General features: G+C 43.7%; 1 protein-coding gene across 2 annotated transcripts in view; it reads left to right on the forward strand.

The window, feature by feature from the left end:
- Positions 1-26,212, forward strand: part of WDR48 (WD repeat domain 48) — a 33,152-nt gene extending 6,940 nt beyond the window's left edge. The window contains exons 2-19 of one of the 2 annotated variants that reach the window (XM_008154803.3): positions 2,754-2,894; positions 4,727-4,805; positions 5,969-6,051; positions 6,178-6,307; positions 8,195-8,283; positions 8,671-8,772; positions 9,971-10,195; positions 12,062-12,136; positions 13,009-13,111; positions 13,909-14,006; positions 14,706-14,813; positions 15,133-15,229; positions 15,898-15,993; positions 18,136-18,241; positions 19,170-19,257; positions 22,205-22,281; positions 23,630-23,822; positions 24,281-26,212. In XM_008154803.3, coding sequence (XP_008153025.1) covers positions 2,754-2,894; positions 4,727-4,805; positions 5,969-6,051; positions 6,178-6,307; positions 8,195-8,283; positions 8,671-8,772; positions 9,971-10,195; positions 12,062-12,136; positions 13,009-13,111; positions 13,909-14,006; positions 14,706-14,813; positions 15,133-15,229; positions 15,898-15,993; positions 18,136-18,241; positions 19,170-19,257; positions 22,205-22,281; positions 23,630-23,822; positions 24,281-24,376 — 1,986 coding nt within the window. In that variant the 3' untranslated portion in view covers positions 24,377-26,212. Of the gene's footprint in view, positions 1-2,753; positions 2,895-4,726; positions 4,806-5,968; positions 6,052-6,177; positions 6,308-7,416; positions 7,451-8,194; positions 8,284-8,670; positions 8,773-9,970; positions 10,196-12,061; positions 12,137-13,008; positions 13,112-13,908; positions 14,007-14,705; positions 14,814-15,132; positions 15,230-15,897; positions 15,994-18,135; positions 18,242-19,169; positions 19,258-22,204; positions 22,282-23,629; positions 23,823-24,280 lie in introns of those variants that run through there. The other variant, XM_054708081.1, reaches the window with a different exon arrangement.
- Positions 26,213-27,788: the final 1,576 nt, after the last annotated feature.

Genomic DNA, 27,788 nt, shown 5'->3' on the forward strand with positions numbered 1-27,788 from the left:
CTGGGCTGTTAGATATCTTGTATCCTTATGTTAAAATTTTTCTTTTCTCAATTTAAGCAGGCTTGAGTAGATTTCAGCTACAGTTACTTGTACCCAAAGGACTGAGTTAAGACAACATCCTTGTTGTCTTTAAGTATACAACTCTGACCCTTTTCATGTCATGACTGTTTATGTTCATTGGCCATTTAAAAAAAAAAAAAGTCTCCTCTTCAGGATCTTTATTCCTCTTTCTGTGGGAGAGTTTGACATGTTACTATGTTGTAAGGAATCATTGTATGTCAAGAGTAAACTTTTGTCTTGTGTATTTATTTCATTGTTTTCCCAGTTAGATGTTTACCCTTTAACCTTGCTCAGACTCTTCTTTCAGAAAGCATTTTTTTAAAAGTAACAGCTTTATTGAGATACAATTCACATATTATAAAGTCACCCTGTTAAAGTATACAACTCAATGATTTTTAATATATTCATAAAGTTGTGCATTGATCACCCAGTTCCAGAACATTTTCATCAGCCCACAAAGAAACCCCGTACCCGTTAATAGTCACCCCATTTTCCTCTCTTCCAAGCTCATGGCAACCACTAATCTACTTCCAGTCTCTGTGGATTTACATATTCTGGACATTTAGAATAAATAGAACCATAAAATATGAGCCATTTTATAACTGGCCTGTTTCACTTACCATGTTTCTAAGATTTATTCACATTATAATATGTGCCAGTACTTCACTCCTTTTATGGCTGAAAAATATTCCATTGCATGCATATGCCACATTTTGTTTATCCTTTGTCAGTTGATGGACATTTGAGCTGTTTGCACTTGTGAAGAATGTTGCGGTGAACATTTGTGTACATGCAAAAGGTTTTGACTTGTATTTAGTCAGATCAGCATTGCTCTTTTCCTTTGTAAAGATTACTGTATTTCTTGTCATGTTAGCAGAGCCTTCTCAAAGTAGTCTATGTAAATATTCACCTGTCTTTTTAAATGTATTTTTATGAGTAAATTATTCTATTTCAACCTTAAGTCCACATGAAAATTCATTTTAGTTTAAGATTTGGAAAAAGGATATATAATTTTTCCCAGTATAGTCACTAGATGTTCCTGGATAATTTATTATTTAATAATTATCATGCCCTCATTGATCTGAAACACCATGTTTACATCAAAATAAAAAACTTATAATAGAAAAAATGTTTCCAGATTTTGTTTTATTCCATTGATTTTTTTTATATATTCCTGTTGTGGTACTTCATTGTAATTTTGGTAGATTTAGCTTTATAATACCTCTTAAGATCTTTAAAGAATATGCTCTCATTTTTTAAAATAATTGGGTATTACACACACACACACACACAAAATTATCTTTTCTATAATAGACATATATTCTTTCCAAGTTAGGAAAAATTTAGGGGTTACTTAAAAGTCTATCTATCTATATATATAAAAGTCTAAGTGACCATTCGACCATTTGACTGGTAGCTATTATGTGCACTGACCACTAGGGGGCAGACGCTCAACTCACAGGCATGGAAACATGGAACAGACTGATGAATCTCAGAGGGAAGCAGGGAGAGGGGAGGGTGGGGAGAGATTAACCAAAGATCTTATATGCATACTAAGGGCTGGTACACCGATTCGTGTACCGGTGGGGTCCCTCGGCCTGGCCTGCGGGGATCAGGCTGAAACCAGCTCTCAGATAACCCCCGAGAGGTCCCGGATTGCAGCCAGGCCAAGGGACCCCACGCACCGGGCCTCTAGTACTATATATTTTGTCAGCTTCTAGAAAGCAATCCAACGGGATTGTGGCCAAAGTTGGGTTTAAATTCACAAATTTAGGAAACAGTTGTTAATTTTGAATCTTACTGTGCCATAATATGGCACCTCCTTTATTCAAGTTTTTCTTTTATGTACATTGTTCTGTTCTATTAGTTATTTTAGGTATTCATTCTTGTTGCTATTGTAAATAGATCTCCCCACTTCCCCCGAACCTCCTGTTCTATTCTTAACTGTTTATTTCATTAAATTAGAAAAGTTTTGCTTTTGGCTGCTAGCCAGTTTGTTGACTTTTTCATAATTGTAATTGGTTGATTCTCTTGAGTTTCACATGAAGCAAACAGAACTTTAACTGCAAGTAACAAAATAGTGGAAAGTGCTCAGAACGAGAAGTTGATTGTGTTAAAGGAACCCAAAACTCATTTGCTTGCCAGGTCAGAGAACACCTTTTTGAGGAAGCATTATTTAAACAGAAACCTAAAGGCTGCAGCAGGAGTGGCCAGAGAGAGGGGAGGAAGGCCTTCCAGACTGAGGGACCAGGACATGTGACTCTGGAGGCACGGTGTGTGCAAGGAACAGGGGCAGAGTGAGCAAAGATGCGTGACAGGAGAGGTGAGCAAGACACTTGCAGCCGTATTGAGGAGTCCTGGTCACACCGGGAGTCTAGGAGAGCAGGCCCTGGAGAGGTGTTTGAGCAGAGGTGAAGCACTCCAGCTTGCTGCTTTGTGGGAAATGGATTAAAGACAAACCACAGAGTGTGGGAGGCCAGTTAGGAAGCGGTTATGGTAGCTTGTATTAATGTCATTCTTCTCTCCTCAACTCTTCACTCTTTTATAGAGTAAAATAAAAATTTTATTGGATTGAAAAATAAGTTTTATATTGGAAAACATGGGATTTTGAATTTCAGATCTGCCACTAGTAGGCTGCATTTTACTGCATGTTCTGTCACTTTATAAAAAGCAAATGTTGACTCACTTGTCAGGTTTCCTATGTTATTCGAGATGAAGTGGAGAAGTACAATCGAAATGGAGTCAATGCCCTGCAGCTGGACCCAGCCCTCAATCGACTTTTCACAGCAGGTCGAGATTCCATCATTAGGATATGGAGTGTCAATCAGCACAAGGTAAGGCAGGGGTTGAGTTGACACTTGAAATCCATACTCGGAAAATTTTTCTCTAATATGGCAGGCCTTTCCGCGTTTCAGATGTAATCTCTGAGCACTGAGTTATTTGGTGCACTCTATAACTACCTTGCAACCAGCATTCTATGAGCCTTTGAGAAAAACACCCCTAGGGGAGTTTCAGAAGTATTTCAGCTAAGGCAGGGACTCCATAAAACGAGGTCTGTGATAAGAAAGACATAAAGAGATTTGTGTGGTGGGGGAATTACTTCCAACCATTTATTTTTCTGCTGTAAATATGTTCCCAGAAAACTTCTTGGCAACCCTTTTCACTGCTGTGCATTTACAGCTATGACTAATCTTGAACAAATATTAGATTTCTTCAAGGTTGTTGTAAAAGTATGAAGGTATGCTGCCCTTCTTCAGATCTAAAGCCTGCTTCCTTAAACAGGGACCAGTATTGAAACACATGTGAAGACAAATCCCCAGTCAAATTGCAAGGAATTCTTTTTCTATTTTGTTTGAATGTCCGTATTGTGAAAGACATAGAAAGGCAGATTCGGGGAAGGAAAAAGACATTTATTGAGCTCCTAGCTATGTACCAGACACTCTTAGCACTTTCATATCCAATATGGTCTTAATTCTCACAATCCTCCTTCAAGGCAGCTGTTACGGTTCATGTTCATAGATGGAAAACAGGCTTACAGAAATCCATGGTTAAATCGCTCATAAGTGATAGGGAGTTAGAGCCCTTCTAACTTCAAAGCCCTAGTGCTAATCCTTATAGTATTAAAGTCTGTGGCTTCCTAGCAAGCTCTGCAAGTCTGATGTTCAGTCCAAAAAAGACCCACTATTTTGCACACTTGCTAGATGATGTTTCTTTAAATGGACTTTGGTCTAGTGGGCTTTGGATTCTTTAAACAGTGGCAATAGAGGTGGCCCGATGTCAGAAACATGGAAAGTAAGAAAACCATGGCTTTTAAGTGCTTTTTGAAACTTATAGCTGAATTGGAATGTCACCTTTCTGGGAATTAACAGTACTGTATTTCAAACAAATTACGGGAAAACATTCACAAAAACTAACCTGGGAGAACCTAGAAAGCTGCCTATGTGGCCCTTAAATATCTTTTTTTCTGATCTTTGTTTTGTGACAAGATTGAATAGCGTCATTTCTCAGATAGACTTGGAGCGAGCGCTGTTCTCTGTGCCAGGAAGTGTCTTGAACTTGCCTGTCTTGGGTATAGGATGTAACTAAATACTTGGCTTGGTAATTAAGCCAAGTGAGAGGAATAGAAGAATCTCAAATTACTGAATTGAAATGGTGACCAGGGTAGTACTCCTTTAGCCCTTGGCTTCCATTTCTTCTCTGAAGGACCTTAATTCAGAAGGTAAAAACCACAGTAGGAAGCTAAAAGCAAAAGTGTCCATCTCCCTGTGCAGTAGGCTGGGCTGCTCACCACTCGGCCGCCTCGTTTCTGCGCCGCTGTCTGCTGTGAGCCTTCGGCACCACTGATTCCCTCCCCCAGCCTGCAGTTGGGTTCCTGTCCTGTCCTTTGCAGTAACGCCTTCCTGAAGCACTGTTGCCTTCACTGACTCTAGGCGTAAAAATTAAGCATTTGTCCTGGAAACCTAGGCCTTTATCAGTAATAAAACTGTCCTGAAACAAAACTTCTATGCACATGTTATCTGGAAGCATCAACTCTTGGGGCTAGATTTTAAGGTCATAGAGCAGTGGGTCACACTAATTGAAGAATCTAAACATATCTATAGTTTGTAATACAGCTCATTCTCTAAGATAAGCTAATGATATCCTGTGATTTTTCTTTTAATTTCAGCAAGATCCATACATAGCATCTATGGAGCACCATACCGATTGGGTAAACGACATTGTACTCTGTTGTAATGGGAAAACATGTAAGTGTTTCTTTGATATTGGGCTTCAGGAAACTTTTAATTTAATTTGATGTGTTTTATTCATTTTTCATGTAAGCTTTTTATTAAAATACTAGAGGCCCAGTGCATGAAATCGTACATGGGTGGGGTCCCTTGGCCTGGCCAGCAATCGGGGCGATCGGGCCAGGCGGTCTCACCCAGTCCGGGAGGAGGGACCATGGGAGGTTGGGGAGCTGGCCCCAATCAGGGGAGGGACCGTGGGAGGTTGGCCACTGCAGGAGGTTGGCTGTGGGAGTGCACTGACCACCATGGGGCAGCTCCTGCATTGAGCGTCTGCCCCCTGATGGTCAGTGTGCGTCATAGTGACCAGTCAACTGGTTGTTCGGTTGCTTAGGCTTTTATGTATATATAGATAGCATACATACAGAAAAGCATACACACCTTGAGAGTACAGCTCAATACAAGTTTGTGAAGTGAACACCCATATAAGAAACATTACCAGAAGTGTCCCCTGCCCCAGGCCACCCTTTCAGTCATTATCCCTTGCCCCACTGTCTTCTAAACACTATTGATTCATTTTGCCTACATTTGAACTATCTATAAATAGACTCATATAATATGTATTCTCCTTTTAACCTTATTAATATCTCTTTCTGTTCTTATTATGGTAGGATCCATTTCTTGGTTTTTCAGTCTGTGTTAGAAAAATTTTCCCAATCAAATTAGTTCAACTGGAACTTTAAAAAATGTTTGCCTTAGCTATTAAAAAAATAAAATTTTGAGGCAGAATACAATAGGTTCTAGAAAAAGCTTTTAAATATATATATATTATTTAATTTTTATTGATTTCAGAGAGGATGGGAGAGGGAGAGGGAGAGAGAGAGACAGAAACATCAATGATGAGAGAGAATCATTGATCAGCTACCTCCTGCACGACCCACACTGTGGATCGAGCCCGCAACCTGGCATGTGCCCTTGACCGGAATCAAACCTGGGACCCCTCAGTCCACAGGCCGACGCTCTATCCACTGAGCCAAACCAGCTAGGGTTAGAAAAAGCTTTTAGATTATAAATGTACTATATGTGTATATAAACATGAACAGATGTTTGAATTAATAGTAGGAATATTATAAATATTGAAGTATATATCACTAAGGTGTTTGTTAATTCTTTGCATCTTCTAGTAATATCTGCTTCTTCTGACACGACAGTAAAAGTATGGAATGCACATAAGGGATTTTGTATGTCAACATTAAGGACACACAAGGTAAAAGAGCTAACATAACATTTCAATTTTCAGTGTCTTTATTGTAATATTGGGGTATCAGTACTTTAAGTTGCTCATTTCTTATTGATCTACAATGTAGATCATAGTACGTGTGTTCTGTTGCAGGATTATGTAAAGGCCTTAGCATATGCCAAGGATAAAGAACTGGTAGCATCGGCTGGGTTGGACAGACAAATATTCCTTTGGGATGTGAATACTCTAACAGCATTGACTGCCTCAAATAACACTGTCACAAGTAAGGTGTTTGAAAAAAATGTCTTTGAAAGTGCTCCAAGTTGACATTAAAAAAGAATGGTTTATAAAATATCTTGGATAAGTTTGCATTGAGACAGTGGTTCATATCTAGAGAGTGCTTCTACCTCCAGCGTTCTAGCTCCCAAGAGTATGCTTGGACAAGGAGCTGGTTCCTCAGTCTAAAGTGGTAACTTCTCCAGGTGTCAGCTGTACATGTGCATGTCTTAGGTCCCCAGCTGAAGTGTGAGCTCCTGCAGCCAGGAGAGTCTGTCTTACTACTACTTTGTATCTCCCACAGCATCGCCTGCCCAAAGCCACACACTCAGCAGACACTGTTGATGGAGGTGGTAACTACCTGACAAAGTAGGCAGTTTCTGACTTTCAAAAGTGTTACTGTGTATTAAGCCTTTGAGTTCATGGCCCAGATGGAAAATACCCAAAGCAAAGAAAGAAAAGGTTGTCAGGGCGAATTTGCAGGACCTTTTTAGAGCAGCCCAAAGAATCCGGCCAATTCCAAAAGAGTTCGGGAAGGCTAGGGTGCTGCGAGGGGCAATTCAGAACGTTCACAGCAGGTTAATAGCATGGATGCCTCTTCAACTAAGAGATCTCAGGTGACCAGGTCAGACCCATCCAAGTCTAAACTTGAAACTCAGCCTCATGCTTGGCCCAACCTACTAGAATCCAGTAGGCCAGGTGCCAGAAGGGACTCTAAGGAGCACATTTTTGGGCCAAGCTGGCCTGGAAGGTCTGTGTTCAGGACTTGAACTCTCTAGATCCCTGTTTTATAGATTCAATTTGTCATGACTGTGGACACTCACACTGACATAGCCCAGGCAGTTCTAATACAACCTAGTATGTGCCAAGAGGGGCAAGTTGGGAGGCTGGTTTATAGTTTTTTAATATTGTTTTGCTTCCCCTTCCTGCCCCCTCTTCCCTCCGCCCCACCCCCACCCCCTGGAGAGATATGTGAAGGTCTAAACACTGTTCTCCCCTTGTTCTTGATTTTTCACTTGTACACGATCTCAGTGCTTCAGTAGCTGGTCCCTGCTGAGGTTATCATGATCCACTTACCTCTTTGTAGATGTAAGGCCTGCCTCAAAGAGACACAATATGGAACAAGGCAAAACAGCAGGATGGTCTCAAGGTCAGAGACTAGGCTTAGTGGTTACAGATTCTGCAACAGATATGTCTTGGCTTAGAATAGTTTAGAGAGGACCTCACATAAGTTTTTTGTGATTATAGAAATTATGCTAATAGCTAACATTTATTGAGCACTTCTACAAGCAGTTACTTTTCTAAATACTTCACATATATTATTCTTTATTGTAAAATTAGGATCATACTATATAGTTGTATATGCTTTTTTTTCCACTTCAGTGATACTTTGTTCTGGATCAAAGGGCATGAACATGATTCTTGCTACATGTTGCCTAGTTTCCTTCCAGAAGAGTTGTACCAAATGGTCCTCCCACAAGCAATGTATGAGAGTGCTGTTTTACTGTGTTTTCTGATAATTGAACATTACCTTGTTGTTTTCTTTTTAATCTGATTTGGTGAAAAAAGTATTTTGTTTATTTGAAAATAGTGAGTTTGGACATGTTTTTCATATATATTGGTGGCACATGAATATCTTGGAAAATCTATTATTTATGTGGATAGGTTTTAAATGGCAGTGCAGTTCAATTTAGCAAATATTTACTGAACATTTGTGTATACTCAAATCCAGAAAAGAGGTGAAACTTGATATCTCTGTTATAGATAGATTTCTTTAGAGCACTCATAAAGATAAGATTTTTAAAAATTGAATAATTAAACTTGCAATTTTTGCTGACTAGCTACTAAACATCTGGTAATTTTGTTAACATGTAGCGCCTTTTATCCTTAATAGCTTCGTCTTTAAGTGGGAACAAAGATTCCATTTATAGCCTGGCAATGAATCAACTGGGAACAATCATTGTATCAGGGTCCACTGAGAAGGTAAGGGGGAGCTTAAAGGGTGTATCTTAACTCTAGAAAACAAAGAAACCAAAATAATTTGATCTGTGTCATTACTAAACATATGGACAGTGGTTTTGCCTGGTGGAATGCTAAAAGAAAGGTTTTATCTGGACAAATAAGCATAACTGTGTAATTACTGTCGTGTGTGGTAACGGGGGGTGTGGACGGGGTGGGAAAGGCTGTTCATTTTTTGACATGAAAGAGGCTTCCTCCCCCTTGAGAAGGGGCCTTAGACAGAGTGCGTTGGCAGGAGCAGCGTTCCTTTCTCAGAATTTAATGGCTGTCATTGATTTATAGAAGTCATCTATTACTGAAATTTGATCGTGGATACACTCAGTTTGTGTAATATTTTGTTAAAATTTACAGGTATTAAGGGTATGGGACCCAAGAACATGTGCAAAACTAATGAAGCTTAAAGGGCACACGGATAATGTCAAAGCGTTGCTGCTGAACAGAGACGGCACCCAGGTACGCAGCTTCGCGTGGGCATTGACCTTCTGGCTTTACCAAAGTTTCATACAATAGAAATCCCCCCACTTCGTGTACTGCTGCCTATACCGATTGAACAAAGCTGTATCTATTATAAACGGTGGACTAATTTTAAATCCTTAAAATACTAAATTGTACGTATAATAACCCCAATTTTGAAAAACGATCTTTCATCAATGTAGATAAAAAATGAAAACTAAGCACCATTTATTCCGTTTCATTTTTCAGAGCCAGAAGAGAGGCTCTCAATTAATGTGTAGAAGGCACTCAGGGTTAATGTATTGAGTGGCCTGGAGGAGAGGACTTCATCCTGGTCCTCAGCTCATCTGCAAAGTGGGAATCATACTTAGTTTGTGCAGTAGGTGAGAAGATTAGAAGTAATGAGTATATTCTTGTCATAATCCCTGGATTTTTAGAGCTCTTGAACCCTTTGCAGCCCCATTTTCATGTGAGTTAAGAAGCCTAGTGCAGTCAGCTTCAAGTTTTGCAGTGTAGCTGCTGGGCTGCGTGGGAGATGGGTCCATGCCTTGTTCTCTAAGCTTTGTCCAGGTTGCCTGGAGCCTATGGTCTCCATGGGACTGCCCTTACATATGAGCTATAGACATGATGGTTTCCAGAAGGGACTCTGGGCCTGGCAGACTTGCCAAAGCTCCTCCTGACTGCTGCACTCCAAGCCTTGTTTCTATATATACGTTTATGAATGTGCTCTTACCCAAGATGACTTAAATACTAGTCAGTGCACTTCACTAAAGTCAGCTACTGATTGTCAATCTCTTGTTTGAGACAGAAGCGCTAGGTATCAGTTACTGGGCCAGAGTCTGTTTTGCATCCTGCAGAATTACCCTGCAAGCTTCTAATGCAGGGTCTCTGGTGGCGTTGTGATTCAAGGACTTATGATATATAACAGGCCAGTGAATCCCATAGACAGCAACCTGTTGCCTCACTTCCTTTGTTGTATCGTAAGATCCTTAGTTAGCAAATCGTATGATTTGAGGTCTGTCACCATTGCAATTACTTTGATTGGTGTCAACATAACTGGGCCGAGCCACTTTTCAGAGGCAGAAATACAGGTTGTTAGAGGCGTGCGCTTGACAGTGTGGCGTCAGGATTCGAGAAGCCTGGGCAGAGCACAGGAACTGTCAGACAGATCTCTAACCTTTACTTGCTTTGTTCCCAGTGCCTTTCTGGCAGTTCTGATGGGACAATTCGCCTGTGGTCCCTCGGTCAGCAGAGATGTATAGCGACGTACCGAGTCCATGATGAAGGCGTTTGGGCTCTGCAAGTCAATGACGCCTTCACACACGTGTATTCTGGAGGAAGGGACCGGAAGATTTATTGTACAGACCTAAGAAACCCTGACATTCGAGTGCTGATTTGTGAAGAAAAGGCACCAGTTCTCAAGGTATGTGATACATATTTTTAAATTTTTTTAAATTGATTTGAGAGGAAGGAAGAGAGAGAGAAGAATATCAACATGAGAGAGAAGCATCGATTGGTTGCCTCCTGTATGCACCTGTATGCGACCCGACCAGGTATCGAACCCGAAACTTGGGTATGTGCCCTGACTGGGAATCCAAACCACAACTGAGCCACACTGGTCAATCAGGGCAGTATGTCATATATTTTAATTTATATAATTAAGATTGTTACATTGTTCCTGAGAGTCCCTGGCTGTCTTAACCTGTTATTAGAGGAGGAATATGAGGAGTTCAGTTATCTATAAGCAGAAATGTGTCCACTGCTCAAGAGGGAGGGAGGGTGTGGAAGAGCGCTCCTCAGGAAGAGGGAACGAGCTGGCTCATACCCCACCCCATGACTGCTCAGAGTGGTCCTGATCAGGGTCTGGATGTGGGTGAACGGGTACTTGGGAAGCCACCCATATCGACACCTATCAGAAGTAGAGCCTAGGCTAAAAAACAGCCAGGCATCACGGGATAAATGTCCAGCCTCACTGATAATCCTAGAATTGCACACTGAAACAGTGAGGAACTTTAAAAGGAGCATAAAGACAGGCTACCCTGTCTTCTCAGAAACCATCTGACAACAACAGGGAAAGCAAGAAACAGCTGCAAATACCCATCACCTATGCAGCTGAGTGACATCTGAAACCCAGACCACAGCGTAGGAGGAAGGGCTGCAGAAGGGAGCAGAGGTCCGAGGAGACGTTGGGAAATGCCTGTGGTCTGGCTAAGAGCAGTTCTTTAAAGTAGATGGCACACCCTAATGGACAGACCAGTAATGCTTTAGAGAAAAGCAAGAGAGTTAGGGCTGCAGTCACAGACACAGCGTGTGTGCAGGAAGCAGCTGGTGGGGTGACATGTGGGGCGGAGGAGCACTGTGCTATGAGTCCTGCAGCTGCCAGGGTCTCTTGGCTGGAGAAAAAGACCTTAGCGCAGACAGCCATGTGTTACAAGGAGCATCGCTCTAACTGAAGAGGATCCGGCTGGCCAAGAGTCCGGCCCTGTCCCCGCAGCTCCAGTCCTGCAGCTTCCTGGTACAGGAAGAACAGTGGGCTAATGTGGAGTGATTCCCATTGCATAATACATGGGCATTTGTATATTTTATACGTTTAGTATTTTAAAAATACAGACGGGCACACAGTAACCTGTTCACAGGTGCACTGTCCTTGGGTGAGGGGGTAGATAATGTGGGGGTACTTTTCACTTTTGCTGTGTTGTATTTTTACTACTAACATTTTCAAAGAAAAAATAAACCCATTTCTTGGTTATTAAGAACATAAAAAAAGGGTAGCAAAAACAAAACAATTCTGGTAAGTCATCCTTTGGCCTGTACCCATTTCGATCCCTTAAATCGGGGGTGGGAAACGTCCGGCCCGCAGGCCGTGTAAGGCCCGCAGATCATTTGGTCTAGTCCTGCCGAGGCATGGGGGTGAGTTCATTAAATGTGACCAAATCTAGCAGGCTAATTTTAAGTTGATAATTTTGTGTGGCCCTCGAATGATGTTATAAATATCCAAATGGCTCTTGACAGAAAAAAGGTTCCCCACCCCTGCCTTAAATTAACCACACTTAAACCTTTGAGCCGTTATTTTTGGTGAGAAGTCACTGTCCTACACTGTTATAGAGTCATGAATTTCTTGAGCACAGACTCCCTCATTCACTTGTTGAATCCCTAGCTTTTAACATGTGCCATGGTCTAGTCAACACACAGTGTTGAATGGAGGGGTTATTTAACAATGTAGAGCTGGTCCTGGCAGCTCAGAAGAGTCAGCATTCCACACAGCAATATTTCTGTGCCTTGTTTTCAGATGGAGCTTGATAGATCAGCTGATCCACCTCCTGCAATCTGGGTTGCAACAACGAAATCTACAGTAAATAAATGGGTAAGTGAGCCAGTATACAGCTGACAAAGGATTAGAAGCTGATAAAGGATTAGAACCAGTAGCAAATGCTCAGTATGAACTGACTCAGCATGCCTGTCAACAGTGCAAAAATCTGAAAGCCCCTATGAATGCAGGTGTGGGCCTAAGGGTTGTACAAAAATTAAGGTAGCAGTCAAAATGATGCTTCGATGTCTTTGTCAGGAGCCAAGAAATATATTTGACGTGCTTAGAAAGGCGCTGTAGCCTGATACAGCCAGTAGATGTAGTACAGCTCTGACCTCATGGAGCTGCATTTGAAAATCGGCAGCCCAGTACCAGCGCAGCAGGGAAACGGGTTAGGCTTCTGTTTCTCTCAACACAGAAAACTGTGCTTTCAGACTCATTTCCTTTTTCTTCATAGTATGAAAAACAGGGAGAGAAATAGGATGATCGGAGAGAAGTCATCAAAAGTACTATTAATTCTTAAATCTTAATTGAAGACTTGAACTTTTCTTACCAGACTGTTTGTGGATAATAAAAGAGAAAGTATTTATATTTATTCCTGATTATATGCAGGTCAAGTGGTCTTTCTCTGTGCTAGTAACAAATGTTACATTTCTTGTCTACATTTCATTGTGTTAATTTGAGATCAACATAGTTTACCTGGAAGAATGGCTACTGTTCTTTCCAAAAAGACATTCCCTTCTTTATGTTTGTTTGGGGGTTTTAAATCCTGGTACATAATCATACTTTGTCACTATGTATTTTTGGGTTGATGTTTTTATTATTGGGTTGTTCTCATTTGTTTGTTCTTTGTTTTTCTTGCCACTTTAAACAGATTGGCAAAGCTTATAAGGCATAAAATGATTAAATAATGAATTTTGTTCCTTCAGACATTGAAGGGAATTCACAATTTTAGAGCCTCTGGAGATTATGACAATGACTGTACAAATCCTATAACACCCCTTTGTACACAACCTGACCAGGTTATTAAAGGTGAGTACGGAAATTGGAAGGTATTGTACCTTTTGTGGAGATTAATTGTAGTTACTAAGAGACTGACAGAAATGGAGAAGATGATCTTCCTTTAAATGTAATTCTGATGTCAACAAAAGACCCATAATAGCATTTTGATTTATTTTTAATAGAAGAAAAGCTTTTAAAAACTGCTATTTAGTGACTTCAAAATGTGGGCTTTCTTTAATTAATCTTTTTACCCAGCATCAGAATAGTCACGGCCTTGGTAAAGCCAACAGCCATTTTGAAAAATATATAGAGTTTAGTGTTGTCTTTTAGCACAAGCCAGAAAAGTCAGATGTGGTCCTAGAATTCTACAGACTACAGCTGTAATGGCACCTGACTCTAGTGTCAGAGCTTGGGATTAGAATATTGAATGACACATCAAGAACGATGTTCCTTCAGGAGGCGTAAAGAGCAGGAAGATAGGAAGCAAAAGCTGATGAGAGCTGGGGCTCAGTCAAAGGCTTCCTGTCATCATTTGGACTTTCCCAGCGGGTAAAACTGTCTGCCCTTAACAGTCTTCAACCAGTAGCCCCGTGTTGAAGTGAGGATTCTTTTCATCTATAATTTGTATTAAAACCAAACTATTTTTGTTTGATTGACCTTAAATTGCCTTAGATACAATGACATAGTCTTCTGATTTGCCTTCTTCTTCCTGGGGGGCTAGTATGATTTATATTCTGTTAGATACCGGTTCACAGTTATTGCCACACAGTGGATTTAAATGTAGTAGAAGGATTATTCTGCTAACTGTGTGGATTTTTCTCCTTTAGGCGGTGCTAGTATTATTCAGTGCCACATTCTTAATGATAAGAGACATATATTAACAAAAGATACCAATAATAATGTGGCATATTGGGATGTATTGAAGGTGAGTATCTTTTTTATTAAATATATGTTACTGAATCATGTATCCTATTTATTTTTTATGATATATAGGTATACATAGATGTAGATATATAGATAGATATACACCAAGATAATAAATATATAAATTAAGATTTAGTTTCAGTAATACTTTATTTGGGAGTTAGATACTTTCTTTTTTTTTTAATTTCATTTATTTGGGAGTTAGATACTTTCTTATGTGAATATTAGATAAGGCTATAGTTTCTTTTTTTTTAATTTCTTTATTGATGAAGGTATCACATATTTGTCCTCATCCTCCCATTCCCATCCCACACCCCTCCCCATGCATGCCCTCACCCCCCTGTTGTCCTTAACCACTGGTTTGGCTCATATGCATGCACACAAGTCCTTTGGTTGATCTCTCCCCTTTATCCCCACCCTCCCCTACCCTCCCCCACCCTCCCTCTGAGGCCCGACAGTCTGATCCATGCTAAGGCTATAGTTTCCAAAATGAATATTTTGTGGGGGGTTTTTTATTTAAAATTGTAATAGTTATTTAAAGGTAACTGCTCTGAAATAAAAATGTTTGACCATTTCTTTTTAAAATGTTTTAGACTGAATATTAATAGGCAAAATGTGAAAATGTGTAAAATTTTGAGTAGCTAAGTCAGAATCAAATTAAGTTGCCACTTAATTATTATACTTTCTTTCTGATGTATAGGCAAGTAAAGTGGAAGATCTGGGCAAAGTGGATTTTGAAGATGAAATTAAAAAAAGATTCAAGATGGTGTATGTACCGAATTGGTTCTCAGTAGACTTAAAAACAGGGGTAAGTTAGCAACTGATACTTGTGCAATTTGGGATAGTTGAAAATTTCTAATGTAGCTCAAAATTAAGTAACATTAGTTACAGAGTCCTACGTTTTTAAGTGTGAAAAGGAAAAAATTATTAATTCTTGCAAAATGCAGTTTAAATATCTTTTGGTATCCTAGTAAATTAAACTGTAGTTGCATGGAATTGCATGAAACGCTTTTTGGTTCTGAATCTGTGGCTTAGCATGTTAGTTAAATAGTACAAATAAAGGTTTAGGTACACGTTTGGAGAATGTATCCAAATGGCATGCCACTAACAATTTTTATTTCTGGCAGATGTTGACTATTACTTTGGACGAGAGCGACTGTTTCGCTGCTTGGGTTTCTGCCAAAGATGCCGGCTTCAGCAGCCCCGATGGGTCAGATCCGAAACGTGAGTGTGTCCTTCCTCCTCTTCCTCCTCGCGAGAGAGGAGGTGGGTCTGTGCTTCTCCTTTGTGCTCGTCTTTCTCAGAGTCTGGCTGTTGTGTTGATGTCCTTGGTCAGGATTTTCCTAAGTACATAGCATGTGCCCGATGTATACAAATACCATCCTAGTGGCTTTATATGGAAATAGCCTTTTAAAGAATTGCTATATCTGAACAACCAAATAGAATATGTTTGCTCCATATTACCACTGCTTTAAACATTCAAAGATAAAATTTTAATAGACTTGGCAAAATCTCTGAAGTCTTGCTTTTAAACATCATTGGCATTGGGTTGAGAATTTAACATCAGGATCTGGCCAGGTGGCTCGGGTGGGTGGAGTGTCATCCCATACACCACAGGGTTGTAGGTTCAATCCCCAGTCGGGATACATGTGGTGTTTCTCTCTCACATATCTTTCTCTCTCTCTCTCTCTCTCTCTCTCTCTCTCTCTCTCTCTCTCTCTCTCTCTCTTTCTCTCAAAGCAATAAAAACATATCCTTGGGTGAGGATTAGGAAAAAGAATTTAACACCAGACTATGTGGAAACTTGTTTTTATTTCTTTCCCTCTATTTTTAGGTAAAAACGAGTAATTCTCTTTTCCATTTTTTTTTCTTTTTAATTAACTCTGTCGCAGTGAACTTAGGAGGACTTTTGCTCCAGGCACTCCTAGAATATTGGCCTAGAACACATGTGAATCCCATAGACGAAGAAGAAAATGAAGTAAACCATGGTTCGTGCTTTTATATCAGGATAAATGGTTAACAATTTACTCAGAAGTTAAAAATACTTAGACTGGTTGTTATTTTAAGAAACATTTTAAGCATTTGCTAAATTGTGACATAATATTTGTGATGTGCCCAATTTATTGCCTTCCCTTCCCCATCCCAAAGAAGGAACATCCATCCAGTCTTCACTGAAAATCCAAGGAACTGTCAATCAGTGAAACTGCTCAATATAGAGAGAATAAACCCTGTACATTCACATGACCTTTGCCTTAAAAGTAGACAGCTTAGCAGGCTTATGCTGAAGCAGTTTCTCAGAGTACCCATGGACCTGCTGGACTTACCTCCAAACCTAGCTAGTTAGCTGCATCAGAAAGCCAGGTTTGGCCTTGTATTGTCATAATTCTTTTGGCCTGAAATGTTGCTGTTACCTAGTCTGATGATCTGCCTGATCCTGGCTCTGAATGTTTCAAAAAAAATCCAATTCCAGCTCAGAAGTGTCAGGAAAAGTGAACACGTCTATATAAAGCATGCATGCCCTTGAGGACATTCAAAGACCGTGTGTGCCACAGGCCGGGGCAGCAGCCTTCTCCTAGGCTCAGTCTGATTAAAGAAAGGGGAGGGAAGGTCTTAAAATTTGACAACTCATGTGTAACCTACAGCCAGCTGAGGATTCCTTGTGTCCTACCTCCTGCGGGCCTACTCTGCTGAGGATTCTGAGCTCCCTGAAGTCTGCTGAGGATGGCCCGCTTCTGGTGGTCAGCAGCGATGCGCACCCAGCAGAGACTTCGCTCTGCTCACTGACTCGTCCAGAATGATTTTTGGACTTTAAATCTCTTTTGTAAGCATGGCATGCTTCCTTGAAAGCCAGTCTTCTGATGTCCCTGCCAGAGAGAGGGCACTGATCCCCCCATGGTGGCTTTTCTTTTATGTCACCTCCCCATCAGAATTGTACAGTGCACTGTGGCCCAGAGAAACCCAGTGGAAAGATCTCTCCACAGAGGGTTGAGAAAGCTAGGCTCTGGTATGGCTCTGCCATTTATCAGCTGTGTAGCTGTGCGCATGTCATGTCCTGTTCTTGGCTTGTCCTCCATCTATAACATGACAGTTAGACAGGATGCCCTCAGAGGCCCGTGTCCGATAAAGATTAGTCAAGAAACAGTCAGCACCTCTTGGATCCAGGTTTTGGTTGGAGGAAGAAGTCCCGGGAAACCCCAAATCATTCTTCAAGTCAAAGTGCCACAGTCAAGCAGGGCAGGGCCCGCCCACCTCCCCAGCCAGAGCTCAGGACACTATGGTGTCCACCTGTCTGGTAATCTGCTGTACCTGCTCCCTGCTCAGCGGATACTCAGGAGCTGCTTCGATTAGATTATTGAGCTCAAGTACTCAGAGGCCTGTAGTGAGTTGTAGGTGGGGAGAATGCAGATAAATGGGCATGGACCCTGTCCTGCAGGGACTGACGTTCTGCTGGGCAGTGAGCTGCCTACATGAAGCACTGAGTTCAGGGAGAAGTGCCGGGTCCCATGGGAGCGGCTCGGAGGGTGCTGTGGGACTTCAGAGGATGGGGTTGCTTCCAGGTTGGGGAAATACTCTGAGCAAGTTGGCACCTGAGTGGGGGTTAACTGCACTTGGGTCAAAAGATTACAAAGAAAACAGTGAAATGAGATGTGCGGAGAACAATATGAACAAGGGTATGACCTCTGAGGATTTTATTTTTCACTGGTCCCTCTGCCATTAGTTATGGCCGCTATTAAAATATTTTTTTTCTGACCCAATAAATTTTTCCGAGCTTGGAGTTCTACTAAAAACACACACCAGATTACCATTTATAAACACACTTTCCTAGATTTCCCTGTGGTTCAAGTAGATGGTTATGCTTTTGCTTCAGATCTCAAACATTAATCTCTTCTACTAAAACCCTCTAAAATGCAGTCATTTCTCATGGGGCACATCACAAGTTGCTATACCAAGTATTTCTTACTTTCCGGAATTCGACTTGGTTTGTTTTTTGCCTTTATTTTTTACTCTGGCTGACTTAAAGGACTTTAACTTTAAAAATATTGCAGTGTTTGAAGCCTGGGTAAACAAAATGTTTAGAATCTGTTCATTGCGCTAACTCGGCATCTGACGCCATCTGTATCTTTCCCTAGTAAATGGGGAGCAGGAGAACCGAGTACAGAAGGGGAATGGCTATTTCCAAGTGCCCCCCCACACCCCCGTGATCTTTGGCGAAGCGGGAGGCCGCACACTGTTCAGGTATGAGCAGGGGGGGCGGAGGCATGTCTGCGGAAGCTTCTCATTGCTCGGAAGTAGTAGTCCAGGCAGAGGCTATAAATGGTTTATCATCCCCTCTAGAGGTGTCAGAGATTGGGAAGCTTTTCCATCTCCGTGAGATAGTTAAGTGATGCTATTAGACCACGTTCTAACTGGGAGCTGAGCCTCTGCTGTTAAATGAGGTCGACACCTTGCCTCGAGGCAGCTTGTCTGGTGTTGTCTGCAGGAAACTCACTTTCACTTACTCAGCATGACTGCCGGGGTCAGGGGACAGATGGCAGCACCAGAAGTCCCTGTCCACGGGGCAGCATCAGGGTAGGTGACCGCCCGCAGGCCGGGTCAGGCAGGATGGACTGGGCTGCTCCTGGGAATTGCTGGGTCCAACAATGGCCCAATGTGAGGTGCGAGGCTGGCCTCCGTGTGGCCCTGCAGGAAAGAGCTATGCTGGCCTTCCCTCCACGTTGCTGGCAAGGCCCGCTAGAGTGATGGGGAGGGCTCACGAGAGCCTTCTGTAGGGCCATGAGGAAGAAGAGGGCTTGTCTTGCCGGTGAGCGCAGAATTCTCTTCCTTTATGGTGGTTTCCTGAGCGCGTTACCAAAATACCCTGCCCCCGCTCCGTGGGGAGGCCTGTGCCGTGGGCTGCAGCGCTGGCAGGGGATCTTTCTCGAGGGCTTTGCCTACACACAGGCTTCCCGCCCTCACGCAGGGACTCGGGCAGCGCTGGTGCTGCTGGCCTCGGAGTCTGCTCTCGCTCTAGCTGAGGGAGCCATTCGGCTGGCTGCACTTTCTCTCCTCGGCTCAGTGGGTTGTCCTGAATGAACTCTGTAAGGTCCTGGCCCTTGGTCTGGTGTTTATAACGGGTTTTGTCATCTTGCTGTCATGTCACTTACTACCTGATGGCTGTGTTTAGGCTGCTCTGCCGGGATTCCGGAGGGGAGACGGAGTCCATGCTCCTTAATGAGACGGTGCCACAATGGGTAATTGACATCACTGTGGATGTAAGTGTCCTCCACTCCCACTTCGCCCTTGTGTTGTTTCCAAATCATGAAGCCCATGCAGAACTGCTTTAGACTGGATAACCTTAAAGTGTAATAAAAACTAGATTGCCAAAGAAAACAGATACCAAAAAGCTAACAGGACAGCAGTTCCCCGCATCCTCGAGCTCCAGCTTAATCGGTGTTCCGCCTCCCGAGGCTCCATCAGAAAAGTGCGGGAGGAGTAGCCTTCCCGCTGCAGCCCCTGAGCCTAGGGAACCGGGCCAGCGACAGAGCCGGGAGCCCCGTGTCAGCTCTAAGCCCTTCGCAACCACCGGGCAGCGTCCACCGGGGCCACTGCTCAGCCTGCGCCGGTGCCAGGCTGGTTGGCGTGTCTGCAGTGACTTCCTGCCTCCTGTCAGTGAGAGCCAGGCGGCCCCCAGGGAGGGCTGCGTGCAGTTCTGCCAGCTGACACGGGAGCCACCTGGTGCCGGTGACACCCCTTCAGCCCTGGCACACGTGAACCGCTCCCAACACCCTAAGTCCTGGGCTCCCCATTCACCTCAGAGATGTCTTTTTGATCGAGGATGAGGAGGGAGTGGTTGTAACTCTCTTTTTACTTGATGTTATTACAGCCTTCCACCTGGAGGGTCCCTTGTCTCCCAGCCCTATACACAGAGCCCTCCAGGCCCCTGCCCGTGGACCCCCGACCCTCTACAGTCTCACTTTCTGTGAATAATTTATTAAGTAAAATCTAGACTGCCAGGTAGAATCCTGTTCTGCTTCCCTGTAGTTCCAAAGTGGCAGAAGTAGTATTGGTATTCATCTGTTTATATCTGTATTGGTTTTTAACTATAAAAATAATCTATGCTTATTAAAGAAAATAAATGAATAAAGTGAAACGCCCATCCCTTTCTCAGTCACTCCTTCTCTTCCATTTGCTCCCTGTCCTTCTCCCCAGAGGTAATAACTGTTACTAGTTCAGTGCAGAGCCGTTAGTGCTTTTTTCTATGCTACACAAGCATATATTACCTGTGTATATGCATACAGCTTGTTTTATTTTGCACAAGATCTATTACTGTTCTGCAACTTGGTGGGTTTTTGTTTTGTTTTTTTTACTTAAAAATCTATCTTGAGCATTTTTTCATGACTCTACAGATTGGATCATTTCTTTTAAATGACTGTATACTATTCCGTTGTAAAAATGTACCATAATTTATTTAACCAGTACCCTATTAATGGGCACTTAGGTTGTTTCCAATGTTTTCTATTACAAACAATGCTTCAGTGAACATCCTTGTACATATAACTTTGTGTACTTTTTAGGATAAATTCCTAGAAGTGGAATTGCTGGATCAAAGGGTATGCACATTTTAAATTTTGATAGATATCGGCAAATTGCCCTCCACAAAGGCTATACCAGTTTACACTCTCACCACAGTGTATGCGTGCCCACACCCTCACCCACACTGGATACTTTCAATCTTTGCTAAAAGATAGGCAAATACTATCTCATTGTTTTAATATAATTTGGGGTTTTTTTTAATATGTAGTGGGGTTAAGCATCTTTTCATATTGGCCGTTTCTATTTCTTCTGTGAATTGCTTGTTTGTGTTATTTACTTATTTCTCTATTGAGTTAGTTGTCCTTCTTATTAATTTATAGGAGCTCATCATATTAAATATTAACTCTTTGACTATTAAGCCTCTTAATTGAATTTTTACTTTGTTCATGGTATTTTTGTCAGGCAAAAAGTTTTAACTTTATATAATCAGGTTGACACTTCATGGTTCTGAGTTTCATGTCTTGCTTATGTATTTCCCTCTCCAAAGTAGCAAAGGTGTTCTCCTGTATTCTCTGGCATGTTTATGATCATTGTTTATGTCTAGATCTTTAATCTGTTAGAAGTTACTCTGTTTGGTGTGAAGTAGGATGCTAACTTTCTACAAATGGACAATAGCCAGGGTGCCAACACAATTTTTAAATAATCTATCCTTTTTCTACTAATTTGAATGCTGTCTTTTTCATATACTAAATTTCTTTATATACATGGGTCTGTTTCTAGACTCTCTTCTGTGCTGTTGACTTATTTTGCATCCCCCTAAAGCCATATGAAAAGAGATTTAATCTCTAGAACCTTCAGAAAATACTTTGTCCCAGATATACCACCTCCAAGCCAGTGTGACACCTGGTGGATATTCTGTGGTCTTCTCCAAGTCCGAGCTCCCCATAAACCACTACTCCTTTGAGTGTGCAACTCCCCTGGGTTACTTAGGCCCGTGGCTTATTCCTGAGAGGAGACATCTGGATGGGCCAAGGCATGGAGGCTCGGAGGGGCTTAATACCCAGAGAAAAGGTGACCAGTTAGATTTATCCTTCACCTAAGTATGTGGTTTACTGCACGGTGGATGTCTAGCTAGTTGGCTGGAGTTCCCACTCTTGTGGAAAAGCTCAGCCCTCCCTCTGACGTCAGAGGGAAGGAGCGTGGGAGGACCTGGTTGGCCTTTCCATTGCATGAGGGGCCTCACCAGCGTGGAGAGTGTGGTTTTGCTCAAAGACAATGTTGTGGGTTTCTCTCAAGACACTTAATTTTTTGTTTGGGCCTTTAGGGACCAGCCTTAATATTTTAATGTAGAATTTAGATTTTGGTTTGTATGGCTTCAAGAATTAAAATAAAATTTGTCTCCCTTTAACACCTTGAATTGTTATTTGAAAAGAGCCATGTTTGCAAGTTCATATTGCCGCTGACATTGCATAGGATCTTTTATTACAAAACTGAGCATTATACTTTTCTGATACATTTTGTCTAAGGCTGACTTAGATAATGTGGTAGCTTACTGTAAATTTCATGGAAAGTGACTTTTAATTGTAAAACAACTATTAACTTGTAAATCATGTTCTCCTGTTGACATCATTTTAATCTATCAGCTAATAGAAACTATTATACCATTTTTTACTTTTAATATTTCAGAAAAATATGCCCAAATTCAACAAAATTCCTTTCTACCTCCAACCTCATGCATCTTCAGGAGCAAAAACCTTAAAAAAGTAAGTAAATGTACTGTCATGTGATGTTTTTACCTAATTAATTACCAGACAGGTTTTTTATTCCTTATTATTGCTTTTATAGCAAAGGAGGCAAGGACTAGATGTAAGGCTAGTTTTATAATACCACTTTATACAGTTTAACCATTTACCAAGTACCTGCTGTGGTAAGCTCCAGATGTTCAAAAATAAGACATGGATTTCGTCTCTTGCCATAATCTGTGCCCTACACTCTCATATGGAAGAGTGATGGTGACCTCACCCTCCATTACTGACAGAAGTCCCCGTGCGGGGTGGGTGAGTGCTCCTGTGTATCTGTAACAACTGGATACTGAAGAAATGATGAGCGTAGGGGACAGAAATGAATTTTTGGAGCTTTCCAGAAAGGCTTCTCGAAGGACCTGGGATTTGAGCTAGACATGGAAGGGTGGATAGGGTTTCGAGAGAGATTCCAGGCCCAGGAAACGGTTTGGTCAGGGATGTGGCAGTGGAAGCGGAAGCAAGCGCAAGCACTGGAAACCAGCGAGGACCTCTGTGCCACAGCCTGGGGCGGTGGTGGGGGGGGGGGATAACTTAAGAGGGAAGTCCGAGAAGAAATTCCGGTTTCATTGGTGTATATCCTAGCAAATAAAATCCACAACTTTAAAACCTTTTGTTGGGGGATATTTCCAAACATACCCAACAAAGAACAGGAGAAGGAACCCCCATTATCCCATCCAGCAGCTTCCAGTCATTCTCCACACACGGCCCAGCTGTGCTTCATCTGCTACTTCCTCCTACCCTCCCCCCACCTGCCTGCACTCACACAGGAGCAAGTCCTAGATCTCACTTCACTAGACGTAATGACCGGACACTCAAGATGCTTTTAGAGTTTGAGCCTGAGCCTACTTGGTTCGGCCATTAACTGACATCAGAGAAACAGAAGTAGGTTTGGGGTGAGGCAGTGGATGAATCTAGATTTGGACATGCAGAGTTTGAGGTTCCTGGGGAACAGCCAACTGGAGATACCCAGTCAGCTACTGGGCTTGTGGGTGTGGAGTGGGGGCAGGGGGTTGAGACTCAAGGTGTCAGCTGTAGGAAGGCAGGCCCTGGGGGAATGGGCCTGGGAGCCCGGGGCCCCTCCTTCCGGAGCAGTTGGTGTGTCTGCTCTGGTGCGGCGGCAGCATGGCTTAAAGGGCACCACGGAGATCGGTTGGCAATTCTAAAAATGGTGTAAAGCGATGACTGAAAAGTGTATTGGTTTATGTTTCTGTGGTATGTTTTCACCTTTATAAAATGTTAACACCAAAGAATATGGAAGAGAGAATATCCAGTGACTTCCTGATGTCAGGTCTGCCCTTGCTTTTTACAGAGATAGACTTTCTGCTAGCGACATGCTCCAAGTCCGGAAAGTGATGGAACATGTTTATGAGAAAATCATCAACTTGGATAATGAGTCTCAAACCACTAGCTCTTCTAATAATGAAAAACCTGGAGAACAGGAAAAAGAGGAGGATATTGCTGTGTTGGCAGAGGAGAAAATTGAACTTCTGTGCCAGGACCAGGCAAGTGGACTTGCGGACCAGAGCCCCACTTGGCCAGGGCCGGTGCTCAGACAGTTACATCACAGGGTCCGATTATGGTTCCCAAGTCTGTTGCCTTTGGGGGGGCTTCTGCTTTTAAAGAGGCTCTAAGGAACTCTGGGTGTCTCCCAAGGAAAGACACAGGGTCACCTTGATTTGCAGAGCAGGTTCCGTTGTTGGTTTAGGATGTGAAGTGGAGGTGGGTGGAGCCGTTTTAAATTAAGATGCACTGAAGGCCTTCGCGAGGAATGGCTGGAGCTGGTGTCCTGCACCCAGGGTTGTGCCTGTATGCATGGCAGTCAGGCCCACAAGAGCAGGCCACCTCGGGGTGGGGGTGGGGGAGGGGGAGGGGAGGGCACTCTGATCACCTGTGAGAGGCAGCAGTAGAGGCCTTAGATAGCAGAGGCTTTGACATTTCTAATTTATGTTTTGCTCTGCAGGTTTTGGATCCAAATATGGACCTTCGGACAGTGAAACACTTCATATGGAAGAGTGGCGGTGACCTGACCCTCCATTACCGACAGAAGTCCACGTGAGGGGGGGCAAGCGCTCCTGGGTATCCATTTACTGACCTTCCTCTGTGGCCCCGAGAGTAGTCCTAGGAAGCCCACTGAGCCAGTGGGAGCCAGACTTCTCACGGCCGATTGGTATGGACAGATTCTCTTTCAACTGCAGTGACTAATGGAAATGTAATATAGAAACAGTCTCCTTGTGTAGAGTAAGCTGTCCCCAGGGAGGCAGAGTCCGAGAGCAGAACCCCAGCCAACTGTCTCTCGCGATGTACAGAGAACTGACAGGCCAGCGCAGGCCTGGCTTCCTCCTTTTATCTCAAAGGACCTTATCTTCGTTAGCACTTGTTAGAAACACATCCCGTAGGGCCACATCTGTCACCGTGTTCCCCTTCACACACGCTGTGTAGCTTTTCTGAGAGTACATTCCATTCGTGCAGTACCTATGAAGGCTTTTTCCACATTTGTCATTAAAAACAAATTGTTTTCCCACTTAAGGCAGTTATTTTTAAAAGGAACTTGCTGTTGCACAATTCGAGAGCCAGCCCATTTCACAATACATGACTAGTGTTGGGCTTGTTTTTACTACTGCACCTCAGCTGTGTTCCTGTAGCTGGGTCTGTGGAACCTCCAGGGGCTGGGCCGTAGCACTTGGACTGCTGTGTCCCAGCAATGCCACACTGACCCGTGCCCGGACCGTCTGGCAGCCACAGGGAGGTGCAGCGGTCCTACTCCTCCCTCCTCTGTGTCATTTTATTTACGGGCAGAGCCAGGTGGCACCAGAGGTACTTGCTCTGGTGAGCAGCAAGGCACCATCAAAACTGAAGACCGCGGTGAAATTTTAACTTTGTTTAAAATGCTACCTAAAATGTATGGTGTCAGTGCAAGCCTATCATGGGAATTCATAGCCTGGAAATACACGTATTTGTTTCTGAGTTTTATATGCAGGTTTCTGTTGTGGTACCTATATCCAGATTGCTTTTCACTGTTCTTTCTAACAATCTAAAGCTTTCATAGAACCATTTGGATCTTGTACAGAATATAACTTATTGGGGATAAACACTTCAACTTTTGGCATAAAAACACTTGGGATTCTCCCCAAGGTCATTTGTATTCAGACTAGAGCAGCGGTCTGCCCCGACCAGACTCCATGAGACACGCCTCCTGTGTGGAGCCAGAAGCACAAGTGCCTTCAGAGGCAGTTTCTTCCAGTCCAGGGGCCTCCCCAGCCCGTGTGCGGCGGCGCCCGTAGCGGCAGCGCCTGGGGCGGGGGTGGGGAAGGGTTTCTTTTCTACATCCTCACGGGTTCAGCTGAAGGCAGCCGATGGGCCTCGGGCCAGACCTTACCGGTGGAGACACTCGCATTCGCACAGCCGTAGGGACAGGGCTCCCGCCCCGCGGGCAGCCTCCTCTGGGAAGTGGACAGGTCACTGCCGCTGGCTCTCTGAGGACGTGAGCCCCCTCCCACCGAGCCTCCCCCTCACGCAGAGCGCAGCCCACTTCTTTTGTAAACAGCCCTTTCTATCTGTTGGATACAACAGTGCACTTTTGCTGCACATTTTTTAGCAATAGGTGTGAATTCATGTCAAAAACACCACCAAACTCATTACCAGCCCTGTTGTGTTGCATGAGGGGCCCTTGGGCTGAAGGGATGGGTTTTAGGGTGGGCCATCTGGCCCTGCTCCCGAACCCCGAGGGGCGGCTGCTCCCTCCCTGCCATAGATCTGACCCCAGCATGGTTGTCCTTTTTTCTTTTCTTCCCGTCAAACCAGTAAGTTTCCGGAAAAGTTGACAGTCTGCAATGCCAAAAGGGTAAAAATCTGTATTTCACAGTTGTATAGAATAAAGGCTTTAGTTAAAATATTCAAAGCATAGTACATGTTTATTTTTTCACTTGTCATTTTCCTTCAGAGCAGATGAGAAATTGAGAAACCTCTGGTTTTCCTGTTTACCCTGGAAATAATTAGCATTGATATCCACTTTAGCCTCCAACTTAGGAAGAGGCGAGTGTAAAGCGAGGAAGAACCAGAACCCTTGGGTGAGGGTGACGGGGCCAGGCTGCCAGGCTGCCAGGCTGCAGCGCAGGGACCCTGCCCTCGGCGCAGTCCCTGGTGCTTGTTCTTCCTGCAGTTCTGCAGCAGAGCTGGGCTCCCCGGCAGCCCAGGAACAGGCCACCCAGGCCTCCTGCTCGGCGTGGACAGGGCTCGCTGTCCGTGCGGTCAGAGAGCTAGAAACTTAGTGTTCACTAATTGGGGCCTCCCTCCATACTCCTGGCTTGTGCCGCCTTCGGCTGATAGTCCTTGTGCTACGGGCTAAAGCTCTGAATTTCCTTGTACATGCGGACATTACAAATCAAGCAGCAGCGGGGGGCTCAAAGTGGACACACTAGAGGACAAGGCCAGAGGCAGCCTTCATGGTAACCAGCAGAGAGTGTGGGAAGGCAAGGGACTCTGGCCGGGGCAGGTGAGGACCCCGTCCCTGGGGGAGCCCTCCTCTTCCTGCAGGACAGAGCACAAGACCCATGCGTGCCTTAGCCTCCCAAGGCACCTGGTGGTAGGAGGAACCACACACACACACACACACACACACAGGCACACACACACACACACACGCGCGCGCGGAAAGAACAGAAGGGCCCTCACCCACTCTTGCCCTGGCCTCTCGCTTCCCCTTGTGGTGGGAGCTGTGTGTAAAGAGATCTAGTCAGGACTGGCTTTGAGAGTGTGCTTAGGATAGTGAATTTAAATTTGTAACCTATTCACCACTGGGGCTGGCTGGGTGCCTTGTGTATGTAGAAGAGATTGCTGTGTAACTTTGGGGATACTAGGTCTGTAGGGAGTCAGCCCTGGGGAAGAAGAAACATCGTGGTCTAAGCACAGGTAAGTGTCTGCTGAAGGTTCTAGAATTTCCAACCCTCCTCCCATGAGAGGTGGGCAAGTTCACTGCCTCTCTTTTCCAGCTGTGACTGGCAGGTGTCAGTCAATCTGAGCCGGCTGTGCAGTGTGGCACAGGGATGGGGGCACATGACAGAAGAGACAGTAATTGGGGCTTCAAGGGTCCCCAGGGCTTGGGGTGCCTTCCAGTAGATAGCACTGGCTCAGCTGTGCAGGAAGAATCAAGGCAAGCTCTGCAAAGCTGTTAGGCAAACACCACACCAACCCCTTCCTCCCTTACCCCATTGCCACACATGATCACGTCTGGACCCTGCTGTCCTGGGAAGCCACAGTGACCATGCAAGAGCAAGCACTGGGCCTCAGCGTACACAGCCAAGATGCCCTTCCCCAAGGCCCACGCCTCCTCTCCCCACCAGCAAGGCTCCGTGTGCCACACAAGCAGCAAAGAAGCCTTTCCTCTCCTACCCCAGCTCCCTACCACCCCAAAAGGATGTGCTTAAGATTCTCAAACAAGGGCTCCATTCCCCAAAGCCAGGACCATCACG

This window comes from Eptesicus fuscus, chromosome 18 (genome assembly GCF_027574615.1).
Source record: "Eptesicus fuscus isolate TK198812 chromosome 18, DD_ASM_mEF_20220401, whole genome shotgun sequence".
NCBI lineage: Eukaryota > Metazoa > Chordata > Mammalia > Chiroptera > Vespertilionidae > Eptesicus > Eptesicus fuscus.